The following is a 27,957-nucleotide window of genomic DNA, read 5'->3' as shown; positions in this document are numbered from 1 at the left end:
CAAGAAATGCTAGTCCTAATATAACACAATCTCAAGATTCCCAAAGTGCCCCACAGGCAACAAAGTGTTTCTGAAGTGCAGTCACCGTTGTAATATAGGAAACAAGCTATGTAATTTCTACACAGCTAGCCCCCACAAACAGTAATGGGACAAGGCCAAATACTCTGCTTTAGAGGTACTGGTTACGCAAATGAACTGCAAAAAAACCTTAGCTTTTTCTACAGTGGCTATTTGACCTTCTATAAATGTGAAGGGTAACATGTAGTGTTAAAGTCCCAATGCACTCCACCACTGAATAAGGAGACATAGACTCATCAGTAATTCTTCACATGAATGCAGTTACAACTGTGCTGTGGTTGGAATGTATCATGACAGACCACAGGTGCTTAAGTTAGGAAATAAAGAGGTAGCTCAGAGGAAATATCAAACCAGCTGCTCTCTCTCGCATCTCCAAACAGCCATTTTCAGAGAAGAACAGATGGAAGCCTGGGGAGTTGATCTTCTCACTCTCCATTTGAGTAAGTAGTGTATATGGTGAAAAGATATCAAGTGAAATGTGTTATTGAAGATCCCAACTAAAAGGCTGGGGCGTTAAGCTTCAACTAATAGTGCTGTGAACATGACTGTTTCAGTTAAGTTGCTCAGTTAGTCAGTCAGTCCATGCTTTTTCATTTTCTTCCTTAGAAAGACAACTCTCCATAAACATGATTCTGCAAAACCCAAGTCTTTTACAAAGGAAATCAGACTTTTATCAAACCATTTTTACCCATAACCTAATGTGAGTACATAAAATCACAGAAAAGATATCAAGTTCACATTTACAAAGGTGTTCTGTGACATAATGCTGTTATTGACTTACTCGCCTGAATTCCAATACCATAATCCATATTTCAGACATAGCATTGCTTACCGGGACAGCATTCCTAGTGGAGTGACATTCAATGAACCCATCAGCATCGCAAGTGCCATTCCAGGAGCCTCCCTTTCTATCACTTCCTTTGTGGCCTAGAATTACAATAGATCACATTTATAATTGATATCAAATTAAAACTGTAATTGTAAAGAATTCCCTCAATAATTTGTAACTAGATTTGTACATCGCAACCTTAAAAAGAGCTAATTAAGTTCTGACAGGAAAGCTGCAATACGAAGATATCACATTTAATGGAAGGAAAACAAGTGGCAAAATACAACTTCGCAAATACAACCCTCTGCTTAGAGTAAAATGTCATCTATTATGCAAAGTGAAAAATGTGCTCATCTCAAAATGGCAATTCTGTAGATGTAAGGAATCTGAAACATAAAAGGATGGAAACACTCAGCAAATCAGGTAGCATCTGCGGAGAGAACAGACAAGGCAAAGCAGGAAGAGGTTATCAATGATAGGAATTCAAAAAGCAACAGCAATATTTGAAATCAGCATGCTTAAATGAATATCAATCAATGAATGCATCAGCATAGCCAGAGCCAACCCAGGAGACTCCCTTTTTATCACTTCTTTTATGACTGTGAATTACAATGAATATAAATTTCAAAAATTAAATGTCTAGGTTCGATATCAGCTTGAGATTTTGTTGTTTAAAATTTCACAATCCCTATTCATTAGTAATAACTACCAATTCTAATAAAGTGCATACACTTGAAACTTTAGCTTGTCACACTCTAAAGATGCAAGTAATGGCAGATATTTGATGTCAAAAAGATGCACAAATTAAAAAAGCATGCACAGCCAAACAGCCCACATAGTTTCAGCGTCGAATATTTGCAGTGTTCCTTGAATTTGTTAAGCTCCCCTGTTTGTACAGCTTGAAAGTACATCAAAGGAGCAGTGTCTGAAATGGGACAGCACAGTGGCTGAGCGAGCAACCTTCTATTTCTAGTTAAACTCTGGGTCCAAATCTAGATCAAACTGATGTACGTCTTCCTGAACAATTTAGTGAGTCTCAAATAACGGATGCACCATTAGATACACAATGCAAAATCATTCTAGCCTGGATTACATATCTATTGCATGAAAGAGAAGTCTATAATTTAGAAGCTGCAAGATTTGGTGACAGGTTCAAGGAGAATATTCCATATCTAAACATGACCAAGAATGCCACTCCAAATGGAAATCACCAACTCGAAGCACTTTGGTGAATGCCCAAAAAAATTAATGCATTCACATAGAACAAAGTAACTGGTGTTTATAGTAATGGTGGAAAATGGTCATAGCATCTAGATACGACACACTGTCAAGGTCACTGAGTTGTTAGCTGTAAGTGCAGTTCATTACTTAGAGCGAACATTGCTTTTCATGAACACAGATATTCAGAGGCAGATATGAAGCTTCAAATAGAATGCTCATAACTAAATTGAAGTGGGAATGCTTCATCGCAAAGCAAACGATCTGTAATTGCAACATATTTTTACCCTGAAATCTGAAAAGTAGGTGAGGAGGAGACACATATACAGCATGAGGGAATCCAAAACTCGGAGCCATCAATCTTAGATAGTCAACAAAGGGGAACTTGCTAACGCATGGAGACGTTGAGGTAAATAACACAGTTGTATTTAATGCTAAGGTAGTAAAGTGAAAGGAATATAAAGATGTATTTCTAGGCTGTGATGAAAAAAGGTGATTGGAGGTTAATGTGAAACATAACCACTGCTGGGTTTAATCATTTGTTTCTGCACTAAAACATTTTATGAAACAGAAGTGGAATCAAACAGATTGTACAGTTCAATATCAAAATAGATCCTTATTGTGGGTCAAATTAATAAACTTTAAAGTGATGTTGTTTTGCCATGGCATAGTTTAAAATTAATCTTTGATCCATAACTTTTACAGTCGAGTGCTCATTTAACAGTATGCACTTATTCACAATCTGAGGAGATTTGGAAGTAGGTTGAAGGCAACAGTTGCAGACAAGAGTCTCTTTCTTCAAAAATCTCATAATTAAAATGAATCATTAATGAAAGCCCAAGCTGGCCCTGAAGCTAAACATCACTAAAAGACAGCTTCAAAGGGGGTGAAAAAGATCAGATTTAAAGAAAAGAAACAGTCAAAATTTAAACACATGACCACGTGCAATATTATGCTCTTGTTACAAATTTAAATTATTTTGCTCTTACTCTAAAGGAAATAAACGCAATGTTCTCAAAGGGAATCAAATAAAAGTATTTCGGCAAAATGGAGTGTAAAAGCTGGAGTGAGCTGATGCATCAAAAAGAATTTTGAGATTTATATGATTTTGTTTACAAACAAACTGCACTCTTTCCCCAAATATGTGTAAATTGTACCTGTAAAAGCTGAACCTTTGTTTGCAAATACAGGGCAAGGTGTTCTCTTCCTTGTTTTGTAACTGTGCTGGTTGTCTAGTTCATTTGAGAGGAACGAAATTAGTAAGTTTGGCTGTGCTTACAGGTCATAAACAGTGTGAATTTGACAAGTTATTTAAAATTGTTAATTAAGAAAAAGGAGCAAATATGTTCTGGAGTCAGGAGACTAATATACAGAGATCACATTTCCCCTTTGGAAAATCCTCCAATTTTATATCATACAATGACAAAAATTGCAAACTCCATGCATTAATGTACTAATTTTTCGACCCATGGCATGATAATGCATACACTCTCCAGTTACTTTGTACCTGATGAGTTCCAAATCTGAAATGCTACTCAGTCAAGGGGGCTCAAGAGATAAAGCAGGTGAATATTTGAAAATAATGGTGTCTTGATTTATACACTGTTGCTCTTAAGCACAATTCATGCTGGTTCAGGAAGGGTGCTCGCAATGATATGCATGATAAAACAAAGGAGAAGTAGATCATAGGAAGCAAAAAGATTAATAGTTAATTAGGGTGTATTTGGTGTGATACACTCAATGCACTTCCAATTCAAAGATGCAGATTCACTATGAACAACTCAATCTTACTCAATGTTTTGAAATTTTGAAATTCCTGCAAAATCCTGGAACATGATCCTTTTGTTGCTCGCACAACTTAATAATGTATCAAGCTTCTTCAGTGCCTCTTCTGCTCATCCCTACAGACTGGCCATCCAAGCTGCTACACTTACCACGCTTTTCACGTCCCCTGTTTCTTCACCAAATATCTAACCATTCAACTATTTTTCAGTCACTCTGCTCTTCACAGGGCACACTGCCCTGGGAGCAGGCTTAAGGGTCAGAAACCTGGCAGAATAGATTTCCCACAGATTCTACTATTTTTAATGGCTGGCCCTGACCTATACTCAGTGCCTCTGACTGTGTCCAGCGAACAGTCAATTGGGAGGGTGATCAGCTGCAGACTTGATACGCCCCTGACACCAGGCTACCATTTGGAATTAGAGAGGAGTTGTTGAAGACTGGGGAGGAAGGCTGGAGTCTGCAGTTGGAGAAGATCAGGCAGAATAAGGGTGGGTGTGAGGTTAGGGGTGAGGGGTGGGAATAAGGGGAGGAGGAAGAGATGTGTGGTGGCTGTGGGAGTACTGGGCTGGAAACTCCAGAAGATTTGTGTTTGAGGGAGCAAGGAAGATCAGAGTCTGCAGGCAAGATTGGAAAGGCCAAAATCTGGGATTTAGGGTTTGAGGGAAATTAATTCTCGGTGTATGGAGACAGGCAAAGTGAAAAGGCCACGTTTCAGAGTCACACAATGGCATCAAGAGAACTCCTACATGATCAGATTATAAATACAATCTGATGGTGAAAGACTGGAATTCAACACTGGTTCTTTTGGAGGTTGGAGGTGACCAATTTGGGTCACTCAAATAGATATAGCTACCAAGGGAACCAGAGAGCAAGAATTTGTTTCCAACTAGTAAACAAGCAGCTGACAAACTACTGCTAGTACTATACTTTTTGTATTTGAGGTCACCAAGTCCAAACTGGCCAGTATTGGCAACAATCTAACAGAAATAGTCAATTTCTGAAGTAACTGCACCATCAGCAGTGCAGAAATCTGTGCTAAGAGTGTCACTGATGTGAAATTTAATCCATAACCTGCCATTATTAGTAATAATTCTGTTGCTAACTGCATTGAGGAGTTCCATGCACTTAAAGCAGACTTAATGTACAATGGACTTAGTCAATGTTCAACCAACAATTGGTTTACAATGAAAATATAATTAGTCATGTCGCTGAATAATTATTCAAACATTTGTCAACATTTTGCTGGTTTATCAAAGTTGTCCAGCAGTATTTATGAGGATTCAATGTTGACAACTGATGACCTTCCAAGACCAGGAGTAACTTCATAACAGTCCAGTGAAATTCTCTTCTCTGTCTGACTTAAAGCCAGAATTGTTCATAAGTTTATACGATACAGGAGTGGACTTAGGCCATTCAGCCCAATGAGTCTGCTCCACCATTTGATCATGGCTGATATGCTCCTTATCCCCACTTTCCTGCCTTCTCTCCATTTTCCTTCAACCCATTACCAACGATCTAAAAATCTATCTAATTCCTCCTTAAATTTGCTCACTGTCTCAGCATCCACCACATTTTGGGGTTGCGAATTCCACGGATTTGCAACCTTTTGGGAGATGTAGTCTCTCCTGAACTCTGATTTAAATTTGCTACCCCTTATCCAAGATGATAACCAGAATGCTCCACAAGAGGAAGCTTCCGCTCCACATCTGTGTTTTAGTTATTTTATTGATTTAATCTTTAAATAATCCTGAGTTAATATAAACAGCTTTTGAACATTGCCAATGCTTCAGAAACAAGCAATGCCATCAATTAAGTATTTTGCTAAGCAGGTTACATTCCTGATGTAAAATACAATGATGTTCATTCAAAAAAAGACAGAATGTCTATGTAGTAAGTTAAAATCATATAACACAGCACAGAGAAGGTTATCTGGTCCATCATGCCTATGTTGCCTCTTGTAAATAGCTATACAAATGTTTCCCATTCAAGTACGTAATTCTCTTTCAAAACTTACTATCGAATCTGGTTCCATTATCCTTTCAGGCAGTGGATTTAAGATCATGACAATCCTCTGCATCAAAAATAATCTTATCATCTCACTTCCAGTTCCTTTGCCAAATACATTCAATTGGCATCCCCTGCTACTGGATGCAGCTCCTCCTTATTTTCTTTGCCAAAGCCCTTCATGATATTGAATTGTTTCTGTTTAACTTTCTCTGTTCCAAGAAGAAACTTGTGTAGCTTTACTAATCCCTTCATATAACTGTGGTTCTGCATCTCTGGTACCATCCTGGGGAATTTTGTCTGTTCTCTCTCTCAGAACTTGACATCCTTGCTGAAGCACAGTAAAGATGCAAGAATTAGCTGCATTTGGATACATACAATTGCACTTCTCATATAGTGGCTAGCTTGCTGTGTCATGTAGTCATACTTCTGCTGCAAGTACCTTTGTGTGCAGCCTATGGCAGCCATTAACATACACGAGTTGAAAAATGGCATCAGATTGGCAAAGCTGAAAGTATGTGGATTGTCAGAGCAGAAACAGCAAGGCAGAAGTTAAAAAAAACACAATAGCCTGCAACCTTTGAGGCCCTGGAGAGTTGAAATTGGGGAGAATTTTTTCACCCCCGTCATTGTGGAAATGAAAGGAAATAGCTGGAGTAATAGGATGTTCATCCATTCTCAGTTGCAAAACTATAAAATAGCTGGAAAATCAAAAGACAGCAAAATAGAGTAGATACCCTGCTGTCAGTGCTGGGGAAAATATATCACAAGATGCACTGCAGCCTAGATTTCTTTTAATAGCAGAGAAAAAACAGATAGGAGTGAGTTTATAGGCTTTGAGGACAGACTTTGAACTTCATATTAATGTTACTTAGGAATGCTCTTCGTTCAACAGAGTTCAAGAGAAAAGAGAGGCTATTGATCAGTTTGTGATGGTACTGATACATGTAGATTATTTCATTAAGAGATTGGACTGTTTGAGGATCCTTATACTAATCCAGGGTACTGATCCTGATGCTCCCATACTAATGGGAGTCTTTGCAGCATGCTGAAAACATGCCAAGCAGAACATGAACAACAGACTGAGAAAAAGGGAGATATACTTGTAGAAAAGTCAGCAGAATGGTAAAGGCTAGGGGACAGGATGTAAATCTTGCAGAGGACATCACAAAATGGAAGTGTGTTCAGCATAGAGAAAATGGGGATCTAACAGCAAAAAGCCTAATCATTTTACAAACAATTGTTCAACCAGACAGAAGCAAACATACCTATAAAGATGGTTGCTAGAGAGATAGCAGCAGATCATTCTGTTGAATCACTTTTGAACATATAACAGGTTGGCACTGTTAAGGTCTCAAGGTGAAAAATGGTTTGCAACTGTTGGAATGATGACTGCAGGAGAGCATTAAGTGAACATATAATGTCAGAAACTGTGCTTCAAACAACATAATGTGTTTCACAAACCTGTGTGAAGTAGCTCAAGACAGTGATTCAAAAATGAAACCCTTTTAAGGTCAGACTGGAGTTATATAATGGACCAATACTCAGGTTAAGAGGGCTGAAAACTCAACACAATGGGAAGAGTGAACATCTGGAGTTGCAACAATAGGCATCAAATAACATCCTCTCATCTCAGCTAAGTAAGTAGAAATTTTGGATGAACAATTCTAAATATGCCAGAAGAGCTTTGCAGGATTTGGCAGGCCACGAAGCCATTGACTGTTGAATCTATCTCAGAAGATTACAAATATGCTTATGTAAATCTTGGATGTTTTCCTGATGAATATTGTCTCAATTGAGATGACAGCGTGAAACCAATGCAGCATCTGCGAAGGACAGTTGCAACTACCGTCAAGTTTAACCTGAATCACAAGATAGATAAACTCACAAGGGGCATGGAGGTGGTGAATAGCCAAGATCTTTTTCTGAGGGTAGGGGAGTCCAAAACTAGAGGGCGTGGTTTAAGGTGAAAGGAGAAATATTTAACAAGGATCTGAGGGGCAATTTTCTATACGCAAAGGGTGATGTGTGTGTGTGGAATGAGCTGCCAGAGGAAGTAGTGTAGGCAATTACAACATTTAAATGGCGTCTAGATTGGTGTATGAATAGGAAGGGTTTAGAGGGCTATGGGTCAAAAGCTGGCAAATGGCACTAGTCAGATTGGGATGTCTGGTCAGCACAGACAAGTTGGACCAAAAGGTCTATTTCCATGCAGAATGACTCTATAAGTGGAAAACATCAACCCAATAAAGCAAGTGACAAATCCGAAGGAAGGGATTAGCAGCATGATAGCAGTGAAAAATCAGGAAAACTGAGTTTGCACAGATCCAAAGTATCCAATAGAGCTTTAAAAAGATTTAACTATCCCATGTCAACCACTGAAGAAGTTGTGACACAACTTGCCAATGTAAAAAGGTCTTCGCAACTCTTAATGTGAAGATGGTTACTGTCATTTGAATTGGATGAGAGCAGGACTTTTCTAATTACATTTTGGGTATTATTTGGGAGATTCAGATAGTTGCATAGCATTTCCATTGTTCTAGAAAAAACATGAGCATGAAGCTACTGTGTATAATCTAGTCCATGGATACGGAGACAAAATGGAAGAAGCCATCACAGATCGCAATAAGAATCGAATGCAACTGTTTGAGAGAGCTTACCAGATGAACCTGAAGCTGAACAAAGAGATGCAATTGAAGATGGCAGAAGTCATGTATGTAGGTCATGACAGAGAAAGGATTTCACCCAGAGCTTGACAAGATGCAGAGAAGGTTCAGCAACTAATAGATGTGAAAGGAGTGCAACAATTTGTTGCATTTTAGAACTATTTTGCAAAGATGTTGCCTCATTTGTCAGGATGAGAACATCTAGGAAAGCTCACTGGATCTGCAGTGACAATGGACACAAAGCAAGAATCAACTTTCATGAGAATCAAACGTTTTCGATGAAGATGTCAGTGTTGAGGTACTATAATATCAATGGTTAAATCCCTTTGCAGCATGATGCCAGTAATGAAGAATTTATTTATTCATCCTTGGGAAGTGAATGCTGCTGGTCACACTATTTATTCCCTGTCCCTAGCTGCCCTTGAGAGTCTGGTGATGAGCTACCTTCATGAACCACTGCAGCCCATTTGGTGAGATAGAGCCACAGTGCCATTAGGAAAGGAGTTCCAAGATTTTGGCTCACTGACATTGAAGGAATGGTAATATATTTCCAAGTCGGGACGGTGAATGTCTTGGAAGGGAACCAGTTATGTAATGACTGCTCTTATCCTTCTCAGTGGTGGTGGTTGTGAGTTTTAAAGATACTGTCTAATGACACAGATGAATTTCTGCACTGCATCTTGTACTAAGCATTGGCAGTGGAGGGAATGGATGTTTAGTGGATACGGTGTCAATCAAGTGGGGTGCTTTGTCCCGGACAAATGATAGTGTTTTTTTTCAAAAATGCCGTCATCATGTGAATTCCATATCTGCTCTATGTGTCTTTGTGAGCAGCCTGTGAAATACACACAATTTTTGAAAGCAGCAGAACTAGGTCTTGCAGATTCTCAAACCTGCATAGCTAGTCAATCAGATCAGAGTTGACCTTTTACTTCAACTCCACGTTGCTGTACAAGAGAACTACAGTATATAGGTTCAGGTATTTGATTCTCGAGAGTTTCCTATTATGCCCTTGATGGGCAGATATTAGGAGCTTCTCCATGGATGTGGAGAAAACTTCAGGCAATCTCAAGTTTATGCATCTCAGCCTTTGAACAAAATCAAATAATTCAGTTGTAAAAATTATTTGATTTTAAGTACAATCCCCCAACAAATTATCATTGCATACCATTTCCTGCTATAGAATTACTGTTGTTAAATATGTTTCAGTTGATTGGTTAATACAGTTAAACATTTCTTGCACCGTAACAAATAGCTGTGACAGACTAGTTTCTCCAAATGCACAGGATTCTGGTATTAAAGCAGAAATAACAGCATGATATGAAAAATATTTAGAGGTTGCAACTGGAATTAGCATGCTGTGAGATACATTAGCTGTTTTGATTTTATGCATTAATCAATTATTAACATTGAAATCTCCTGGGGATTAAAATGATTACCTACTTAAGTAGGTACACATCCAAAGTTGGTGTTTAGCTGAAGATATTAAGCAGTTGTGGCACTATGCAGTGCCGTTCTTTATAAGCAATAATGGGAAAGTTTAGGTTACTTTCATTCTGTTTTCTAATAAAGCTCTCTTCAGTGTCTTCATTAAAATCCCAATGATCGTCAGGCAAGTCACTGGGACGATTTCTTAATAATGTACAATGAAATGATCAATATAAAGAATAAAAACTCCCCAGTGGCAGAAGAGCTCTAAATCATCGCTAATCAAAAATCTGATTCAGATAGCAAATTTAATCACATGTGTCCATTTTTCTTGCACCATTAATCCCACTGCCAATAGAATTCAACCCAATTTATGTTTTAATTTTGATTAATGACCATCATTATGCCATCAGTGGGTCTCCACCTTAATCAAGACTTAAAAGTATTGTTTGGTAGTTCATTAACTGGAAGCACAAGGATTAAATCTCTACACATGTTTTTCAAATTACAGTTTGAAGAGAAATCTACCCTAGATTTTAGTGCACATGACCTGCTTGTCGAGGCTTTGACAAATTCTCTCTGAGCCAATCATAAGAAAAGCCTCAAGAGTCAATATATACTGTATCTTCTATTTTATTTCATCCAAGTGACTAATGTGTATTCTCTCCATTCTTCACCATTGCAATAAATCCAAAATGGAGAACTGTCAAGCTAGTGGATCAAACCCATGGGCCATCGCTTTCCTTGCTGTCCATTAATGTTCCAAAATAACACACTTCCTCATAAACAAACATTCACTGAAAAGATTAACTACCCAATTTAAAGAGTTTAAATGGTTAGACTTTGAAATAAGGTATTAATGCTTTTAAATAATGTGCAGGCTGAGAAACAGGTTGCATCTGTCTGTCCAACATAAGGAGAAAAAAGTCTTTTAATATAAAGCACTGTAATGTAACAGCGTAACCACAGTATATGCTATGCTACCTTTTAGATTTTTTAAAAAGCTCTGTTACAAACTACAGTCATCAGACTTCACAGTTTGAAAGTACAAAATCTTCCATTTTGTTGTTTCCCAATGGTTTGTAATAAAGACTAATAACATAAAACTCCGAATTGTATACCACAATTATCTAATTTATGGCTACATGTTAAAACTTAAAATTGGGTAATGCAATGTAGCTGCTTTATTTACATACTCTATCATTAAAAGTGAATGACCTTTCCCTTTGGAAGTCTTATTGTATAGTATGTAGTATACCTGCACCTGAGCCAGAAGCCCAAATTCAAGTCCCACTTCAGAATTTGAAGGCCGAAGAATGTGCATTCATAATGCCAACAAATTGGTTAAGCATTAATCTGCAAATCTTTCCAGTTCAGATGAACTGCAATTAGTAAGGACAGGAGAGATTTCTCATCAGCCATGTGACAGAACAAAGGTTACAACATGCTTCAACTCAAATTTAATGAACTGTAACACACATCACTTTTCTCCTCTTCTCACCTCCAATATGTACTTTTTCATACTTTTTACAATGAATTTTATCCTCTCCCACCTTCCCATCTTTTTGACTAATCCATTTATTCCTATAGTCTTAAATAACATAAATCAAAATTCAGGTGCCATAGCATGAACAGCAGTTTTGCAATTCTCTAAACTCCACTGCCAAGATCTCTCATCAAGAGATTTAAAATATCGTAGAGGAACTGGGAGCCCTCGAGAACAGCTACACAGTTCATCATGGGGAGGTGAGGCCTAATGGTATTATCTCCAGACTATTAATTCAGGAATCTGGGCTTTGGGGACCATGGCTGACGGTAGAATCTGAACTCCATAAAAAAAAAGTCTGAATGATTATTCAGTGTCAGAAAAATCCATCTGCTTTACTAATGTCCTTGAGTAAACTATCTTCCTTATCTGGTCTGGCCTGCCCTCTGGGCAATTGGGGTTGGGCAATAAATTCTGGTCTTGTCAGCAACACTCATGTTCAATGAATGAATAAAAATGGCAGAGCAAGCAAATCAAGCTATCAGAAAGGTAAGTGAACCAAGACCTTTGAATCTAAAGCCACAAGATATAGATAGAAATGAGTTGTGTTAACAAAACACTTGATACAGTTAGTAACACTCATCAGAACTGATGAAATGTCACAGACTTGATGAGAATTGCTAATGTTTTTGGCTTATTGCTAAGTTTTGAAAATCTTCCGAATTTCACTTTTGGGATCATGTTAAATTTTCAGAAAACCTTAACCACTGGTTGGGCTTTGGCCCTCATGAGTTGAGATTAGCATGGTTTCATGAAATATAGGTTTTATTAGAATGGGTATATTTCCTTAAAAAAATAACATTTTGTTAGGAGAGGTGTTAATTGAGAGATTACAGAAAAAGCCAAGGAGTATACATTGAGAAAGAATTCAAGGGGAAGCTTGGACCAAAAAATTAGATTGGTTGTGAATGGAGGTTAAATGGAAGTAATTAGGTGAAAGGTTTGAGAAAAAGGCTCTGGAAGTTTTGGAAGTATATCAGAAAAGTTCAAACACACAGATGCCATGGCAGGAAATCATGGAAGGTATCAGAGAAGATATGATTTAGGGGTCAAAAGTGGCAAAAAGTGGGCTGCAATCTCTAGCTCAATGCTTAAGTACAATGCTGGAGGACATGATGGTAGGGCTGTCTAGATATGATGAAAAGATTAAGTAAGAATACCTTAGGACCATAATCTGATTTCAAAGTGTGAAGTAGCAAAATTATGCCCCTAGCCAAGAATAAACTGCATGGAAAACATGTTTCTATTAAAAACCAAAATGAAATCACCAGACATGAAATTATAAACTCAAAGTCTGGAAAAAAAAACTTTTGCCATCAAAAATAAACAGACAAATGGGGTAAACCAGGCCACAGCACCACTACAGATGGAAATTCTGCTGCAATGTCTGTAACATACAGGGTTTTCCAATTCAAATGCCCATACACCAATCTTACATTATGTGACATGATAATATCATTGAAAATTTGGACAAAAATACAGATTATGAACATAATAATGTGCACATGCACTTCTTAATAACATGTAGAACCTACTCAAGTGTTTAGCCAAAATAGAGCCTTGTGAAATACTACTCACCACATAACTGCATTCAGCTTTTCTGTTGTCCAATCATCTCTCACCAACTCTTAATACCTTTGATTTTTTTTTAATGTATTGATAAATGCTTTTTTTTGAAAATCAGTTTAAACCATGTATAGTGTATTTTCTTTGCCTACGCTTCGTTACTACAATGAAGAATGTTAAAATGTTGTCCAAGGACTACCTGCTTTTAAGATCCATGCTGACTGGCCTTAATAAGCTCATGTTTGGCAAAGTATTTGTTAGAAGGTTAAGAGCAAGAACAAGTTAATGTATGAAGGCTGTTACATTATGAAAGAGGCTCAGAAGAGTAAATTTCTTTGGAAGTTCTGATTACTTGGCGCATCTATAAAGAAACACTCACCTCTGGAGTTACATCTCTTGGAGCAAACCCAGTCCCCCCAGTAGTTAAAATAAGGTTCAATTCCTTATCATCACACCATTCTATGAGAGTTTCCTGAAACAGAACACATAGTATTCCTGGTTACTGCATCAGGAATAAAATATAAACACAAAAAGCATGAACACATTAATCCTTGTGCTTTCACATCTACAAAGTACATTTAGAGGCTCAGATAGGATCTGGCACATCTACATGACCAAGTCTGAACACAATCAAACAGCATTCTAATCCACTGAAAATGACAAATACAATTGAAAGTAGCACAGCTTTATCATATCTGTTTTAATTCCCAGATACAGGTCCACAAAGTAGCATTCTCAATGCTGTACTAAATTATTCTGGGATTTCAAATTTTCACTATTTAGAAATTCGGTGAAGCTCAGTGAATGGATAAATATTCAGTATTATGGATTTACTCCTCTTTATTCCAACTGTGCAGAAGAGGGAATGTTATGAATTGTGAATCTGTATCAGCAACTTCTCTCTGACTAATAGCTAACAGTGTTTTTCAAGAAACTAAGCTTCTTAGCATGGACAGTAAATAGGGTGAGTAGTTTATTTTTAAAAAGGATGAACATTCAGTTGTATTAAATATCACACCACTCAATGTTATTCTTATTGTACTGTAATTCCCAAGTAAAAATAAGGATACCAACTCCTCACCCCCAGGATAACAGACATTTGAGACAAAGGAATTTATATCCAAATGGGGTCCATTGCACATTATCTTTGACTAACTCAAAATATAAAATTTGTAAAGATAACATTCAATTTGGGTCATCCCTGATTCAAAGTGAACTGTGTGTCTTGTTAGCATGTCGTTAAGGTAGGGTAAAATACTCAACTAGTGTGAATGATTGAAACATTAACGGGGCTATGAAAAAAGCAACTTGCTTTCTTTCTTCACATTCATCTTCACTTTTCAGGTTCATGATACTAATGACAATCAACATTCATACAATAAAGCACAATGCCTACTTTACTATAAATACAAAAGAAAATCTGTTTCCAGAGAACAGCATGTGAAGAGGAAGAGAATTACTTTGTTACAAAAACAGAAAGTTCTGGAGAAATTCACCAGGTCTGCCAGCATTTGTGGTGAGAAAAAAACATTTAAATTGAGTGTTCATCAGACGATAGAACTCCAGTTTCTCCAGAACTTCCTGTTTTTGTTTCACATTCCAGCATCCACTGTTTTTTATTTTCATTTTAGTATTGCTTTGTTACTTTGCTTGTCAGGCTAACAGACCAAAAATAATATTTCTTGCTCAAGAACCTTATATTATTTAAAGCCATTTTTCCTGATGTGTTCCTTTGCCAATTTGATTTTCCTAATCTACTTGAAATTTAAAGTCATTCATAATAAGTGACTATCTTTTTTACATGACCTTGTTATCTAATAATTTATTTTCTGTCCTGTAGAACTGTTCAGGAGCTTATAGACCACTCTCACCAGTATCTTCATCTTCTCGGTATTTCTTAACTGAGCTGATATGGTTTCTAAATCACCCAATCCTTTCTTGCAGTCGTACTTATTCCTCATTGAACTAGCAGCACTACCTCACGATCCTTCTTTTCCTGCCTGTCCTTTGAAAAAGTTACATACCTCTGAAAATTTAGTTCCTAACTTTGCTCTTCTTGTAACCATGATGCTTTAAGAGTTTTGAAATAGCACTCATTGGGGCATTAATTCAGTTCATTTGTCCCAAATATTACTTATATCTAAATAAAGTTCCATTATTTTTGTCTTTTTACCACTTATTTTTCTTATTTGACTCTCTTCGCTGCTGTTTTCTAATGCTTAGAGTATTTGAGAATCAAGTGTCTACTAGACCCAAGGCAGATGTCAAACCCAGTTTAGAATGAAGAAATTACAAATGAGATGTTTGAATGCATGGGCTGTCCCAATTTTTATGTTGTTATTTCATACTGATCTTGTAAAGAGACTGCAACAGAAAGGAGACTTTTATTCTTCACAGTGGGGAGGTGTTATGATAGTGGTAAAAGTGGACTGTCAGATTTTAATTTCCGTCATCTGATTTTTTTTTGCCTGAGACCTATAATTGACTAAAATGGTTTTACAAAGATTTACAAGGATGTTGCCAGGGTTGGAAGATTTGAACTAAAGGGAGAGGCTGTTTTCCCTGGAATGTCGGTGGCTGAGGGGTTACCTTATAGAGGTTTATAAAATCATGAATGGCATGCACAGGTTAAATAGACAAGTCTTTTCCCTGGGATGGGGGAGTCCAGAACTAGAGGGCATAGGTTTAGTATGAGAGGGGAAAGATTTAAATGGGACCTAAGAGGCAACGCTTTCATGCAGTGGGTGGTGCGTTTATGGCATGAGCTGCCAGTGGAAGTAGTGGAGGCTGGTACATCTGGATGGGTTTAGAGGTTATGGGTCAAGTGCTGGCAAATGGGACGAGATTAGGTTAGGATATCTGGTTGGCATGGAGGGGTTAGACCGAAGGGTCTGTTTCCATGCTGCACATTTTATGACTCTGCGAATAGAATGAATGTCAATGGCCTTCTCCCATGATTGATCCACTTTGTTGTGTGTTATGGAAATGTGGTCAGGAAGATCATGACCTCAGCAGCACCACGGCAGTCACTTGCATTTAATCATGAGCTTGATACCATTGTCAGGAATACAAGCTTCAATCTCTAAACCTCAACACTGATTTAAGAATCTGGACAGAATATCACTGCTATGTTTCATGCATCACCTCATCATCCTCTTGTTCTTTATGCTATGGTCCTCTGTGCATTAATAATTAATTCCAGGGTCTCATCAGCACTACCAGAGTCACAACTGAAGGATTTATCTAGTAGGCAGTGATAAATGTCTGTCTTTACCATTGCACCTCAAATTATTTCATTGTGCACTTAAGGCATCTGCCCTCATTATAGACTCATCCAGCTGAATTAGAGTACGATTCCATCTTAAACATAAACTGAAGCAGTCAGTCTCAGCTCATTGCATTTTTCCTTTCAAAAGTGGCCATGATTTAGTCAAATGTTTTTGGATGGTGCTTCCAATGCTGACACAATTGTTAGGAAGTATTTCAATTATTTTGAATAGATATCATGGAGAAAAAAAGCTTTTTTGAGACATTGAAGAGGAGATGAACTTATTTGATATGTAAGAAGTTGGTAAACAAGAAATAGCCATTTCAAGTTATGGATGACAAATAAAGCTAAACCTGAAGGAAACATATGTTTGGATGATGGAAACAGAAACTATGATGTAAAGTTAGAAATTGGAATTGTAGATGAGATAGAGTGATAATCTATGTCTGAATTTGTTATCACCATTTGAAATCTGCAGATCAATTTAGGTTTGAACTGAAAATGATTCATGTTAGATGCAATCACTAATCAATGTATGCTATTAAGAATATAAATGAAGTTATAATTTAACTTTAACCATTATTTACTAATGGCAGCATTGCTTTGAGATTACTACCCTGGCTGCTTGTGGTGAGATGTTAAAGGGTTAATTTGTTCTGCTGACATGAAAGAAGTTGGATGTCCCGGGGGGGTGTGTTTTTCTGTCTTGCAGGTAGGAGTGACAATTTAATCATACTCTGTAAAGGCTGCAGTTTAAGGAATAACCTAATCACACACTGCTTTAAGGAATAACCTAATCATACATTGTTTCTGAAAATAATCTAATTGCTTTACGTTATTTTTGGGTGGCATGTGACTATGGGGGAGTGCAGGAGATTGTGTCTTGCGTGCATGACTAACTATGATGTAAAACTCTGTATAAAGGGAGGACAGTTCCCTTGTTCAGAAAGCTTCGCTTGATACGCTCTGCAAGCATAGCGAAGAGTGTTAAGTGATCCTCCAAAAGTTTGTACTTGCTGAAATAAATTGTGGCTGTTCACAGAAGTTGACGTTTGTAGTTGCATCAAATGTGTAAGAATGTAAAGAAGGGAATCTAACAGTGGGAAAAAAAACATTTTAGATGCATCTTTTAGATTCCACTTGAAGTTGTACATGTAAAGTTTTAAGAATTTTTTTTAGAAGAAAAACAGAATTTCTTTCATAATTCAGTTTGAAAAAATATGCTTTTATGTATGGTTCTCACAATTTTTATCAATAGTAAGTTATTCATTACAATTAGCAATAAGTTCAAACTAAAAAGAACATTGCATTTTTAGTAATGTAAAATGGTTGCAAATATGAACTATTTCCTGATTCAATTAAAAATGCAAAGAAGCCTCTTGGTTCAGAGTACCGAAGCACCTGCTGAAATGCAAAATTTTGAGACAATTATATACATGAAATTGTCTAAAATAGGTAGCTGAAGTTCAAAATAATAATCATAACACTAATCTAATCTTTAACTTTAACTATTCCAGAGGAATAAAATTATTAAATTTTAAATATGCATTTATGCTTTGGTACTTCTCCCTGTCATTGTGAGAAATTTACTGCCCATGCAATATGTATTAGAAAACACCAGTCATGTGCAGAAAACCCCTGTTCAAATCTATTCTAATACCATGGTATAGTAGAAATCTAAGTGATTGCATCTGTTCACTTTTTGATTTGCAATGTTAAAGTTGGTTGGTTTTGAAGAAAATTCATAATGACTAGATTTTGCTGTGAACATTAAAATTATGATGCTTAGTACTGACCTCAAGGAAATTTATTCATAAAGATCCAATAATTTCTTGTGGTATTGGTTTCAACTTCACTGATTTTAATTTGAACCTGACCAATGGATCTCTCAGCACCCTGCATGAGTGATGTAATCATTAGTACCTTCCAAACCCACTACCTCTATCAGCCAGAAGGAAAAATACCATGCTGCCAACACCTGCAAGTGACTCTCCACCATTTTCTCAAGGGCAATTAGAGTTGGGCAATAAATGCTGGCATAAACAGCAATGCCCAAACATGAATAAAAAGCAGGATAAGCTGCCAATCTCAGAGGCAGCAAACCTGGAAGCAAAATGCACTGGTCTTATTTCACAATTTTATAATTTGACTACTTTACTTGAAGTTCGAGACATATACATTATTAACCGAAACAGCAAAACAACTTAAAAATACATATTTTAATGTTAAAAATCAGTTTTAATCAATGCAAAATCTGACAGTACAAAAATATAAAATTAGTTTTCAAGAAAATACATCAAGCTATATAGTTTAGTCAGCTAATAAACAGCCAATTACACCTCATTAATTTTTAAAAATAATCATTTTGGTGGTTTTTAAACACCCACGATGCAGTCTAAAAGAAGAGATTCTCATCAATTCGATAATTTAGAAAAATTGATTTTCTATTGTGGACTTCAAAAAGCATCCTGTGAAGGAATGATACATCAGTGACTGCAATGTTTGGATTTGCATGTTGAACTGCGTGCTTGTGAACACCAGACTTGATTGTCAGTTTCAGAGAGATATGTCAAAACCAGTTCAGAATGATATCTTCATTTAACGATAACAAAAAAATCTCATTGCCATAGACCTGAATCATCTTCAATCATCAGTAAATATCCTCAATTCTGACCTATGGAGGGAAGGATGGTCACTGGTAAAGCAGCTGAGGATGCTTGGGTCTGGGAAACTATGCTGAGGATATAATTGCTTCGAATATTTTCACTTAGATTACTTGCTACCTAATGTAGACATTTAGGTCCAAGTGGCACAGCACATAAGCTTTGTGTATTCGCCTTAATGAAATAGCGTGGGTCAGAAAGGGCTACAACAACATAGCATTGATGCTGTTGCAACCACTGCTCCCTGCTCAGGAGCTCTCCATTGGGAACATGGGAACAATGAATTTACCAGTAAATATGATTATAATTACTCTAGATCTGCAATAATATGAATATCTTGCATTCGTACATAATGATAAGAGATTATTAACTGTTAATCGAACAAGTCAGTTTATTCAATCAAAGGCTGAATGAAAATGAAAATTAGTTAACACACTGAAAGTATTTCAAAATGTATTGCTTTGGTACGAGTAAACTTTAAGCACAGTTATGGGCATAAACTCTCACTGACCAGAGAAGAAGTATTTTACTGTGCATGTACAAACAATAACTATCTTGGCTGAGCTGTGGTGCATGTTTTTGGGTGAGCAGTAAATAATCATTTGAAAATGAAGATATTAGCCTCGCAGTAAAATGTTTTACATGATTGTGCCTCTAAATCCAAAATAATTTCGGTATTTCTGTTCATACAGGAGTATTCAATGAAGGTATACACATCCATGTGATAACATTTCCATAGTCTTACCAGACTACAGGGTTGCTCACTAAATAGAGAGACACAATTGGTAGTCGTTTAACCTGAGGGTCACCACACCTCAGGCAAGGGGAGAGGTTGAGAAGGAGAGGCCTTAATTGTAACCTCAGCCAGTGTGGGAATTAAACCCTTGGCGTCACACAACATCATAAACAAATCGTTCAGCAACTGAGCTAACCTGTAGACAGTCCATGAAAACCAGAACAAGATGATGTTAGCTCAGTAAGCTAGCTGGCTGGTTTGCAAACAAACTGATGCCAACAGCGTGAGTTCAATTCCTCTATTGGCTGAGGTTAACATGAAAGACTGTCCTTTTTATCTGCTCTACTAGCCTGAGGCATGGTGACCCTCAGGTTAAATCACCACCAATCATCTCTCTCTCATGAGAGAGAGTAGCCTTATGATATGCTGAGAAAATACCAACTTTACCTCCTTTTTTTATCTTGCTGTGTCAATCCACCCAAAAACTACAATTAGGCTGGTTCAGTTTTATTTTATGCTTTTACTTTAATGGGCCTATTTTTCTTTCATCTAAAGTAATTTCCATTCTTCCTTTCAAATTGAAATATAATCTATGACTTCTATTGAAGTGATTCTTGTAGCAACCAAAATGAAGGCCTGACTCATGCAACCAAGTTGGACAATTACCAAAAATAATACAATGAACTTAAAATTTATTCAACAAACCATTGGTATTTTTTCCTAAATTTATATGTTGAACATATCAGACATAATGATACACCCAACTTGAGTTTCTCCTTGCTGTGCCTATAATCGCAACTGCCAGGTTTGGGGAAGATTAGAAAGTCAGCTGTTTTGGTATGTTGAGGATCAATAAGATTGCATCTCAACACACACAACAAAATGCAGATGCGAAATGAAAAGTGGCCAACGAATGGAATAGATTTTCAGGATAAGTAACAGAAGAAAATACACTGAGATGATTTGAAAAGCAATTGGAAACTGGAATCCTGAGACTCTTTGCAAGGATGATCAAAGAAGTACTGAATGTCCTTTCACATCCATAACAATCTTGCCAGCTTTAAATTAAAGAGCTATCATACTGTCGCTTTGTGGGTCTAATCAGACAAATAGCAGAAAAAGAAGAACAAGTCTGTCAATTTTGAAAGTGTTTCTGGATTTGGCAAGAGTACCTTTGCTAAGTAAGGCTAACCATGTCCTTCAAGAAAATAAAATGCCTGAACTTACTGACTACTAGTTCATGTTCTTGTGGTAGATAATCAATACATGAACAATTTGTATCTTTTGCCTAAGAATCTTGCTCAGTCAATGAAGTAACAATATTAAATAATTTCTGAAATATCGCATTATAACATCATCCAGAACCACAAATGTATGTTTTTGAGTTTATTCTCAGAAAGGTAAAAATGAAAAGCTTTGTGCATGATTTGATTTATTAGCTTCTGTTGCATCGGGCATTACAAACCAGCTATTTGCATAAGATACAAAAGCACTGATGAGCCTCCAGGGATCCTAAATGACATTCTGCCTCTATTGATTCAAACAGGTTTTCAAACAGGTTTTGACAGACAATATATTGGTCCAATGAGGACTTTCAAAAGACAAAACTGCTTTCTATCCATTCAGATTCACTGTTTTTACTGTGATTGTTTTTGTTGCCTCCTGTGTCCACTGACACATGAGGGAGCCCATTTCCAGTGGATCAGGTCCTGGTGCCAAAATCTCTGTTAATAAGTAGATATCATTGCTGCACTTCAGGAGAATCAACAAGAACCAACTGTGGATCAGATTCTAATTTTGAAGTGTTCTGTGGAAGATTTCTTTCTGTGCCCAATTCCTCCCTCTATTCCTGGATTCAAATTCACATGCTCACAACTTTTAGCAAGTGCAAAATAACATTTGTTCAATCAAAGACAAAATTTCAGTTTTCTAGCTATTTCTTTGTCTTTCTCTTTGTGCATGTTTTCATTACTGTTCTACCTTATATATTCTCTCTCATTCTCAACGTTCATCTTTCTCAGCATTTTGCTGTCTCTTATTCTCTGCTTATGTCACTGTGTTTCTCTCTGTCAATTTGTTTCCGATTTCTCCCAGTGGGGTTCTCTATTGCTGTATGCAGTCTGAACTACATCCTTTTTTTGCAGCAATCTCCAATTGCTGTCTATACCACAGGGACCTCTCCCAATTCCACGCCTCCTGAGTAGCTGATCTATTTGTATATCACAAAAGCTGTCAAGCTCCAACACTTCTAAATCCCCACTGACCAGTGTGCTTTATAATCTTTCTCTGTTCAGTGAGGACCCAAGCAGCTGATTACCATGCACTTAGGAACTTGGCAAGATGGAAAAGATGAATTGGTGTTGTGCAAGATTTGTGTCGCACTCAGGCTTCTTCCAACCATCAAATGTGTGGGAGCTTCAAACCAGCTCGCTGCATTGTGCTTTTTAGCACTAAGTTCTGTCACTAACAGAAACCTTAACATAAACTTCATTGAAATTAAGTTCAAAATGCCAAGGTGATCATTGTCTGTAATCTTGTTACTTTGTGTTCTTGGATTAGTTTGCCTGATAGTATGTCGTACAGTAACTGGATTTATTTGTATTTTACTGAAATCACCAAGCTACTATGGGTGAAAATATTTTCAAACTCTTATCCAGTGACTACTCGTGATTTCCAAAATTGAAAGGTTGGTTATTTTATGTTTCAGTGAACATAGGATTGCAAAACATCAGGACCTTACAACGGTTACAAAATAAATGGATTACAAGCTGTATGGTTCAGTAATTTATGGAAACACATTTTATTTACAGCAGAGCTTTCTAAAGTTCAGCTAAAGGCCACAGCTTCTTTATTTGTATTCAGATTTCTCTTGGTAAGCAAGACAACTGCACTCAGTGGAAGCCAATAATTAACTGCCTGTCCTCCTACAAATTACAGCTCTCTTTATTGATGCACTATTTGGAAATGCTCAGTATGATCATTCAATGCTTTTATCCTTATTTGCAACTTTCAGCTTCAATAAACAAAAATACTAAAATCTTTCCAAAAATTTTGTCAAAGGACTTTTAACACTACATGGTATTTTATTGTGATGACAAAACAAAAAAAATGGTTGCCATACTTTTGCTGGTAATGAGAAATTGATCTTGGAAATGCAACTGGCTGTGATTTTCCGAATTAAATAGTTACAGCAATTGGCATTGCAAAGCAACAAGATGAAATCAGTTATTTCAGTCTCAACAGTCTCCATTTAACCTGGAAAAGATCCTTTGCGAAAGAACATGATAAGTTTTGTTTTGTTTCATTAACACATGTTTGAATCAGTTTATAAAGAAAGATAAAGTGAGGTACACTTGAAGATGGACAATATTTCTTTGATCATTTGTAAATGAAAAAAAGCTCTTTCTCAACAAATATAACTGGAGAAAGCCAAAGTGATTCACTGCAAACTGAGAATATTTTATGTATTTATTTACCTTTGTTTTTTGTTATTGGTCATGATAAAACCATACGATTTGGAGCAGAAATAGGCCATTTGGCCCATAAAGTCTGGTCTGCCATTTGATTATAATTGATGTTTCTCAAATCCATTCGCCTGCCTTCTCCTCGTAACCCTTGATCCCCTTACCAATCAAAGATCTATCTTGATCTTAAAGACGACAATAACTCAGCCTCCACAGCATTCTGTAGCAGTGTTTCACAGATTAATTACCCTCTGGCGAAAGCAATTCCTCCTCATCTCAGTTCTAAAGGGCCACCCATTCACTCTGAGACTGCGCCCTCAAGTCCTAGCTTCTCCTACGAGTGGAAACATCTTCTCCATATCCATCCCATCCAGGCCTCTCAGTATTCTATAAGTTTCAATGAGATCCCCTTCAGTCTTCCTAACTCCACCAGTACAGACACAGAGTCCTCCACTTGCTCTATTAAGAGTCACTATTTCTTGATTCTGTTGTTCTCAACATTTGTACCAAATAATTGAGTATCTCATACCTACCTAGATGTGGGCTCTCCTTTTCAATTTTGTTAAAAGATGCAAATGCATTGAGCAGTACCAAACTAATTCTTATTTATTAGTAATATGTCTGTCACAGCGTACTTTGACTGGTTTCCTATACCTTATTTGAGCCAGAGAACAATCGAAAGAATAATTCGGAGAACAATGCTGTACTTAACTGCCCACCCTGAATGGTATGGTTTCACAGATTAATGGTTTTAGTTTGTAAATTGCAGTTGACGTGGCGTGTTTAATTCTGCATCCTAAAAGTGGCAAAAAAGTTCATTTGTCCATTGCATATTAACAGCCCAGAGAGATATGGTTCTTTGTTTGCATTGTTGACCCTAAATTGCAAGGCTACGATTCAAAGTATATGGTGATAATACTAGGGAACAGAAATAAGACTCTGTGAATGCTGGGTTGACATTCAGATAGGTGGTTGCATCTGATTAAAGTGGAATGTTATGCTCTTGGTAAATAGTTAACTTTCAAGGTATTCCGATCTTGCTAAAATTAATGGGAAACTTCTATGTTGATTGTGGAACATTCAAAAATGGAGCAGAAAATTGCAGCAGAATGCACTATTTCATCTGCAATTACAAACCTTTGGTCCCACTATGAATAGGTGGTCTGTCCTTTGGTTCTTTACTGCTATAGTCCAGAGGCAACCAACAAATTTTCTCATCGATTGCACTTGTGACTTTTAAGATAATAAAAATTAAGACTTGTAATTCCCCAAAAAAGGCACGATATCCAACTAGAGGCTGAATGGAAAAACTCTCGATTGCAATTTCTGTCTCGCCAATTTTTAAATCCTGTCTTTTGCATATTAAGAAGGCACCAGGAAATGGCAACTTTGCACACTTTTCACTTTGGACCTGCACTCGAGCACACATGACAATAAAATCCAACTCTAAAATCTAAATCTAAATAAGACCATAAGACATAGGAGCAGAAATTAGGCCATTCAGCCCATCAAGTCATGGGTGATAAATTTCTCAAACCCATTCTTCTGATTTCTGCTTGAGTCCTTTGATAATCAAGAACCTATCTATCATCATCTTAAATATATCCTAAAATACATCAAACATGTTCACAGATTTTTACACAAATCTGCTTTTCTGGGAAAAAAAAGTATCAAAAGGCAGAGTTTCAACTCTTTAACGCATGAACCTTGCTGGAATCTTCATAAAAATCTGATCAAATTTCTTTTTATAATACTAGTTTTCTTTCATACAATATGCCAAACAAGGAATAAGATTGTGGGTTTAGAATTATCATTAAAACTTATTTAGGTTTCACTCTTGGATCATATTTAGGATGAAATTGAAGGAATAAATAACATGTTTACAAACACTATGTGCTGCTAAATACTTGGTGCAAAGCTTATGTTCAAGTTTGAGACCAAACAAATCTTGTCACACGAGAGAATCCAGAATTCTTCTCCTTTTCCTCTACATACAAGGTAAATTGGGAATCAGCATTTCCAGTAACAAGGCATCAAACTTGACTAATTAGTCTCACCCCGGCACTATGTAGCACAGAAATGTTCTGCACACAGTTGGTTAAAGTGTGAGCCAAAAACAACAAAGTGAAGAATTTCAAGCCATTTAATGGTACCTCTTAGCCAACTGGATTAAAAATGTGAGAAATACAAAAAATGTAGACAAAGAGTGCATTGGATTGGACAAATTCAATACTAAATAAGGTACAGAAAGAGAGATAAACAGGGAAAGAAAGATTGAGTTGAGAGAAGGAAATGAGAGGAAGTAAGGAAAAAGAAAACATTTAATTTAAAATCAGTCATTTTCAAAATCTTCTTGAATAGTAAAAAAAACTACAAGGAATGTTTATAGTGATAACATTGAAGTTATTGCAGTGGATTTAATGGGCACTTATAGAGTCATAGATATGTACAGCATGGAAACAGACCCTTTGGTCCAACACGTCCATGCCGAGCAGATATCCCAACCCAATCTACATTCTGAGAAAAAGGGAAGGCTAAGGGTAAGAGACCAATTTATCAAAGGGAAAGATGGAGCAGCTCAGGCAGCAACTTTTGGGTATTCACAAATACAATCGCACTTGCTCCTCACCTGAAGCTGTTGCACCATTCTGCAATAAGCGATGGTGAGTACCATGAATCTTGCCGTTACTTTGACAACAAAGTTTGGCCATATGTCACATTGCAACATTCCATCAACTTATCTTGAATATCTAACAGTTGCCATAATCTGTCATAGATTCATACAGTACGAAAGCAGGTTCTTCAGCCCAACTCGTCTGTACGGACCAGGCTTTCTCACCTGAACTAATCCAATTTAGAGTCATAGAGATGTACAAGCATGGAAACCGACCCTTTTGTCAAACCCATCCATGCCAACCAGATAACCCAACCCAATCTAGTCCCACCTGCCAACACCTGGCCCATATCCCTCCAAACCCTTCCTATTCATCTACCCAACAAGATGCCTCTTAAATGTTGCAATTGTACCAGCCTCCACCACTTCCTCTGGCAGCTTATTCTATACATGTACCAGCCTCTGTGTGAAAAAGTTGACCCTTGGGTCCCTTTTATAGCTTTCCCCTCTCACCCTAAACCTATGCCCTTTAGTTCAGGACTCCCCGACTCCAGGGAAAAGACTTTGTCTACTTATCCTATCCATGCCCCTCATAATTTTGTAAACTTCTAAAAGGTCACCCCTCAACCTCCAATGTTCCAGGGAAAACAGTCCCAGCCTGTTCAGTCTATCTCGATAGCTCAAATCCTCCAACCTTGGCACAATTCTTGTAAATCTTTTCTGAACCCATTCAAGTTTCACAACATCTTTCTGATAGGAAGGAGACCAGAATTTCACGCAATATTCCAACAGTGGCCTAAACAATGTCCTGTATAGCTGCAACATGACTTCCCAACTCCTGTACTCAATACTGTGACCAATAAAGGAAAGCATACCAAACACCTTCTTCACTATCTTATCTACCTGCGACTCCACTTTCAAGGAGCTATGAACTTGCACTCCAAGATCTCTTTGTTCAGCAACACTCTCTAGGACCTTACCATTAAGTGTATAAGTCCTGCTAAGATTTGCTTTCCCAAAATGCAGCACCTCTTATTTATCTGAATTAAACTCCATCTGCCACTTCTCGGCCCATTGACCCATCTGAACAAGATCCTGTTGTAATCTAAGGTAACCTTCTTCATTGTCCATTACACCTCCAATTTTGGTGTCATCTGCAAACTTACTAAGTATACCTCTTATGCTCGCATCCAACTCATTTATATAAATGACAAAAAGTAGAAGACTCAGCACCGATCCTTGTGGCACTCCACTGGTCACAGGCCTCCAGTCTGAAAAACAACCCTCCACCACCACATTCTGTCTTCTTCTACCTTTGAGCCAGTTCTGTATCCAAATGGCTAGTTTTCTCTGCATTCTATGAGATCTAACCTTGTTAACCAGTCTCCCATGGGGAACCTTGTCAAACGCCTTACTGAAGTCCATATAGTTCACATCTACCGCTCTGCCCTCATCAATCCTCTTTGTTACTTCTTCAAAAAACTGAATCAAGTTTGCGAGACATGATTTCCCATGCACAAATCCATGTTGACTATCCCTAATCAGTCCTTGCCTTTCCAAATACATGTATATTCTGCCGTTCAGGATTCCCTCCAACAACTTGCCCACCACCGATGTCAGGCTCACTAGTCTACAGTTCCCTGGCTTGCCTTACTACCCTTCTTAAAGAGTGGCACCACATTAGCCAACCTCCAGTCTTCGGGCACCTCGCCTGTGACTATTGATGATACAAATATCTCAGCAAGAGGCCCAGCAATCACTTCCCTAGCTTCCCACAGAGCTCTAAGGTACACCTGATCAGGTCCTGGGGATTTATCCACCTATACCTGTTTCAAGCCATCCAGTACTTCCTCCTCTGTAATATGGACATTTTGCAAGGTGTCACCATCTATTTCCCTACAGTCTATATCTTCCATATCCTTTTCCACATTAAATACTGATGCAAAATACTCGTTTAGTATCTCCCCCATTTTCTGCGATTTCACACAAAGGCCGCCTTGCTGATCTTTGAGGAGCCCCATTCTCTCCCTGATTACCCTGTTGTTCTTAATGTATTTGTAAAAACCCTTTGGATTCTCCTTAATTCTATTTG

The 27,957-nt window shown here is 37.4% G+C and overlaps 1 protein-coding gene across 5 annotated transcripts in view; it reads right to left on the bottom strand.

Moving 5' to 3' along the window:
• Positions 1 to 27,957, bottom strand: part of gphnb (gephyrin b) — a 536,356-nt gene that overhangs the window by 221,701 nt on the left and 286,698 nt on the right. For 4 of the 5 annotated variants that reach the window (XM_060828874.1, XM_060828876.1, XM_060828875.1 and 1 more), the window contains exons 4-5: positions 13,500 to 13,592; positions 911 to 1,005 (exon numbers count right to left, since the gene is read on the bottom strand). In XM_060828874.1, the coding sequence (XP_060684857.1) occupies positions 911 to 1,005; positions 13,500 to 13,592 (188 nt within the window). The remainder of the gene's footprint in view (positions 1 to 910; positions 1,006 to 13,499; positions 13,593 to 27,957) is intronic. The other variant, XM_060828877.1, reaches the window with a different exon arrangement.

This window comes from Hemiscyllium ocellatum, chromosome 8, assembly GCF_020745735.1.
Source record: "Hemiscyllium ocellatum isolate sHemOce1 chromosome 8, sHemOce1.pat.X.cur, whole genome shotgun sequence".
Classification (NCBI taxonomy): domain Eukaryota; kingdom Metazoa; phylum Chordata; class Chondrichthyes; order Orectolobiformes; family Hemiscylliidae; genus Hemiscyllium; species Hemiscyllium ocellatum.
This window is presented reverse-complemented; position numbering and strand designations above follow the sequence as displayed.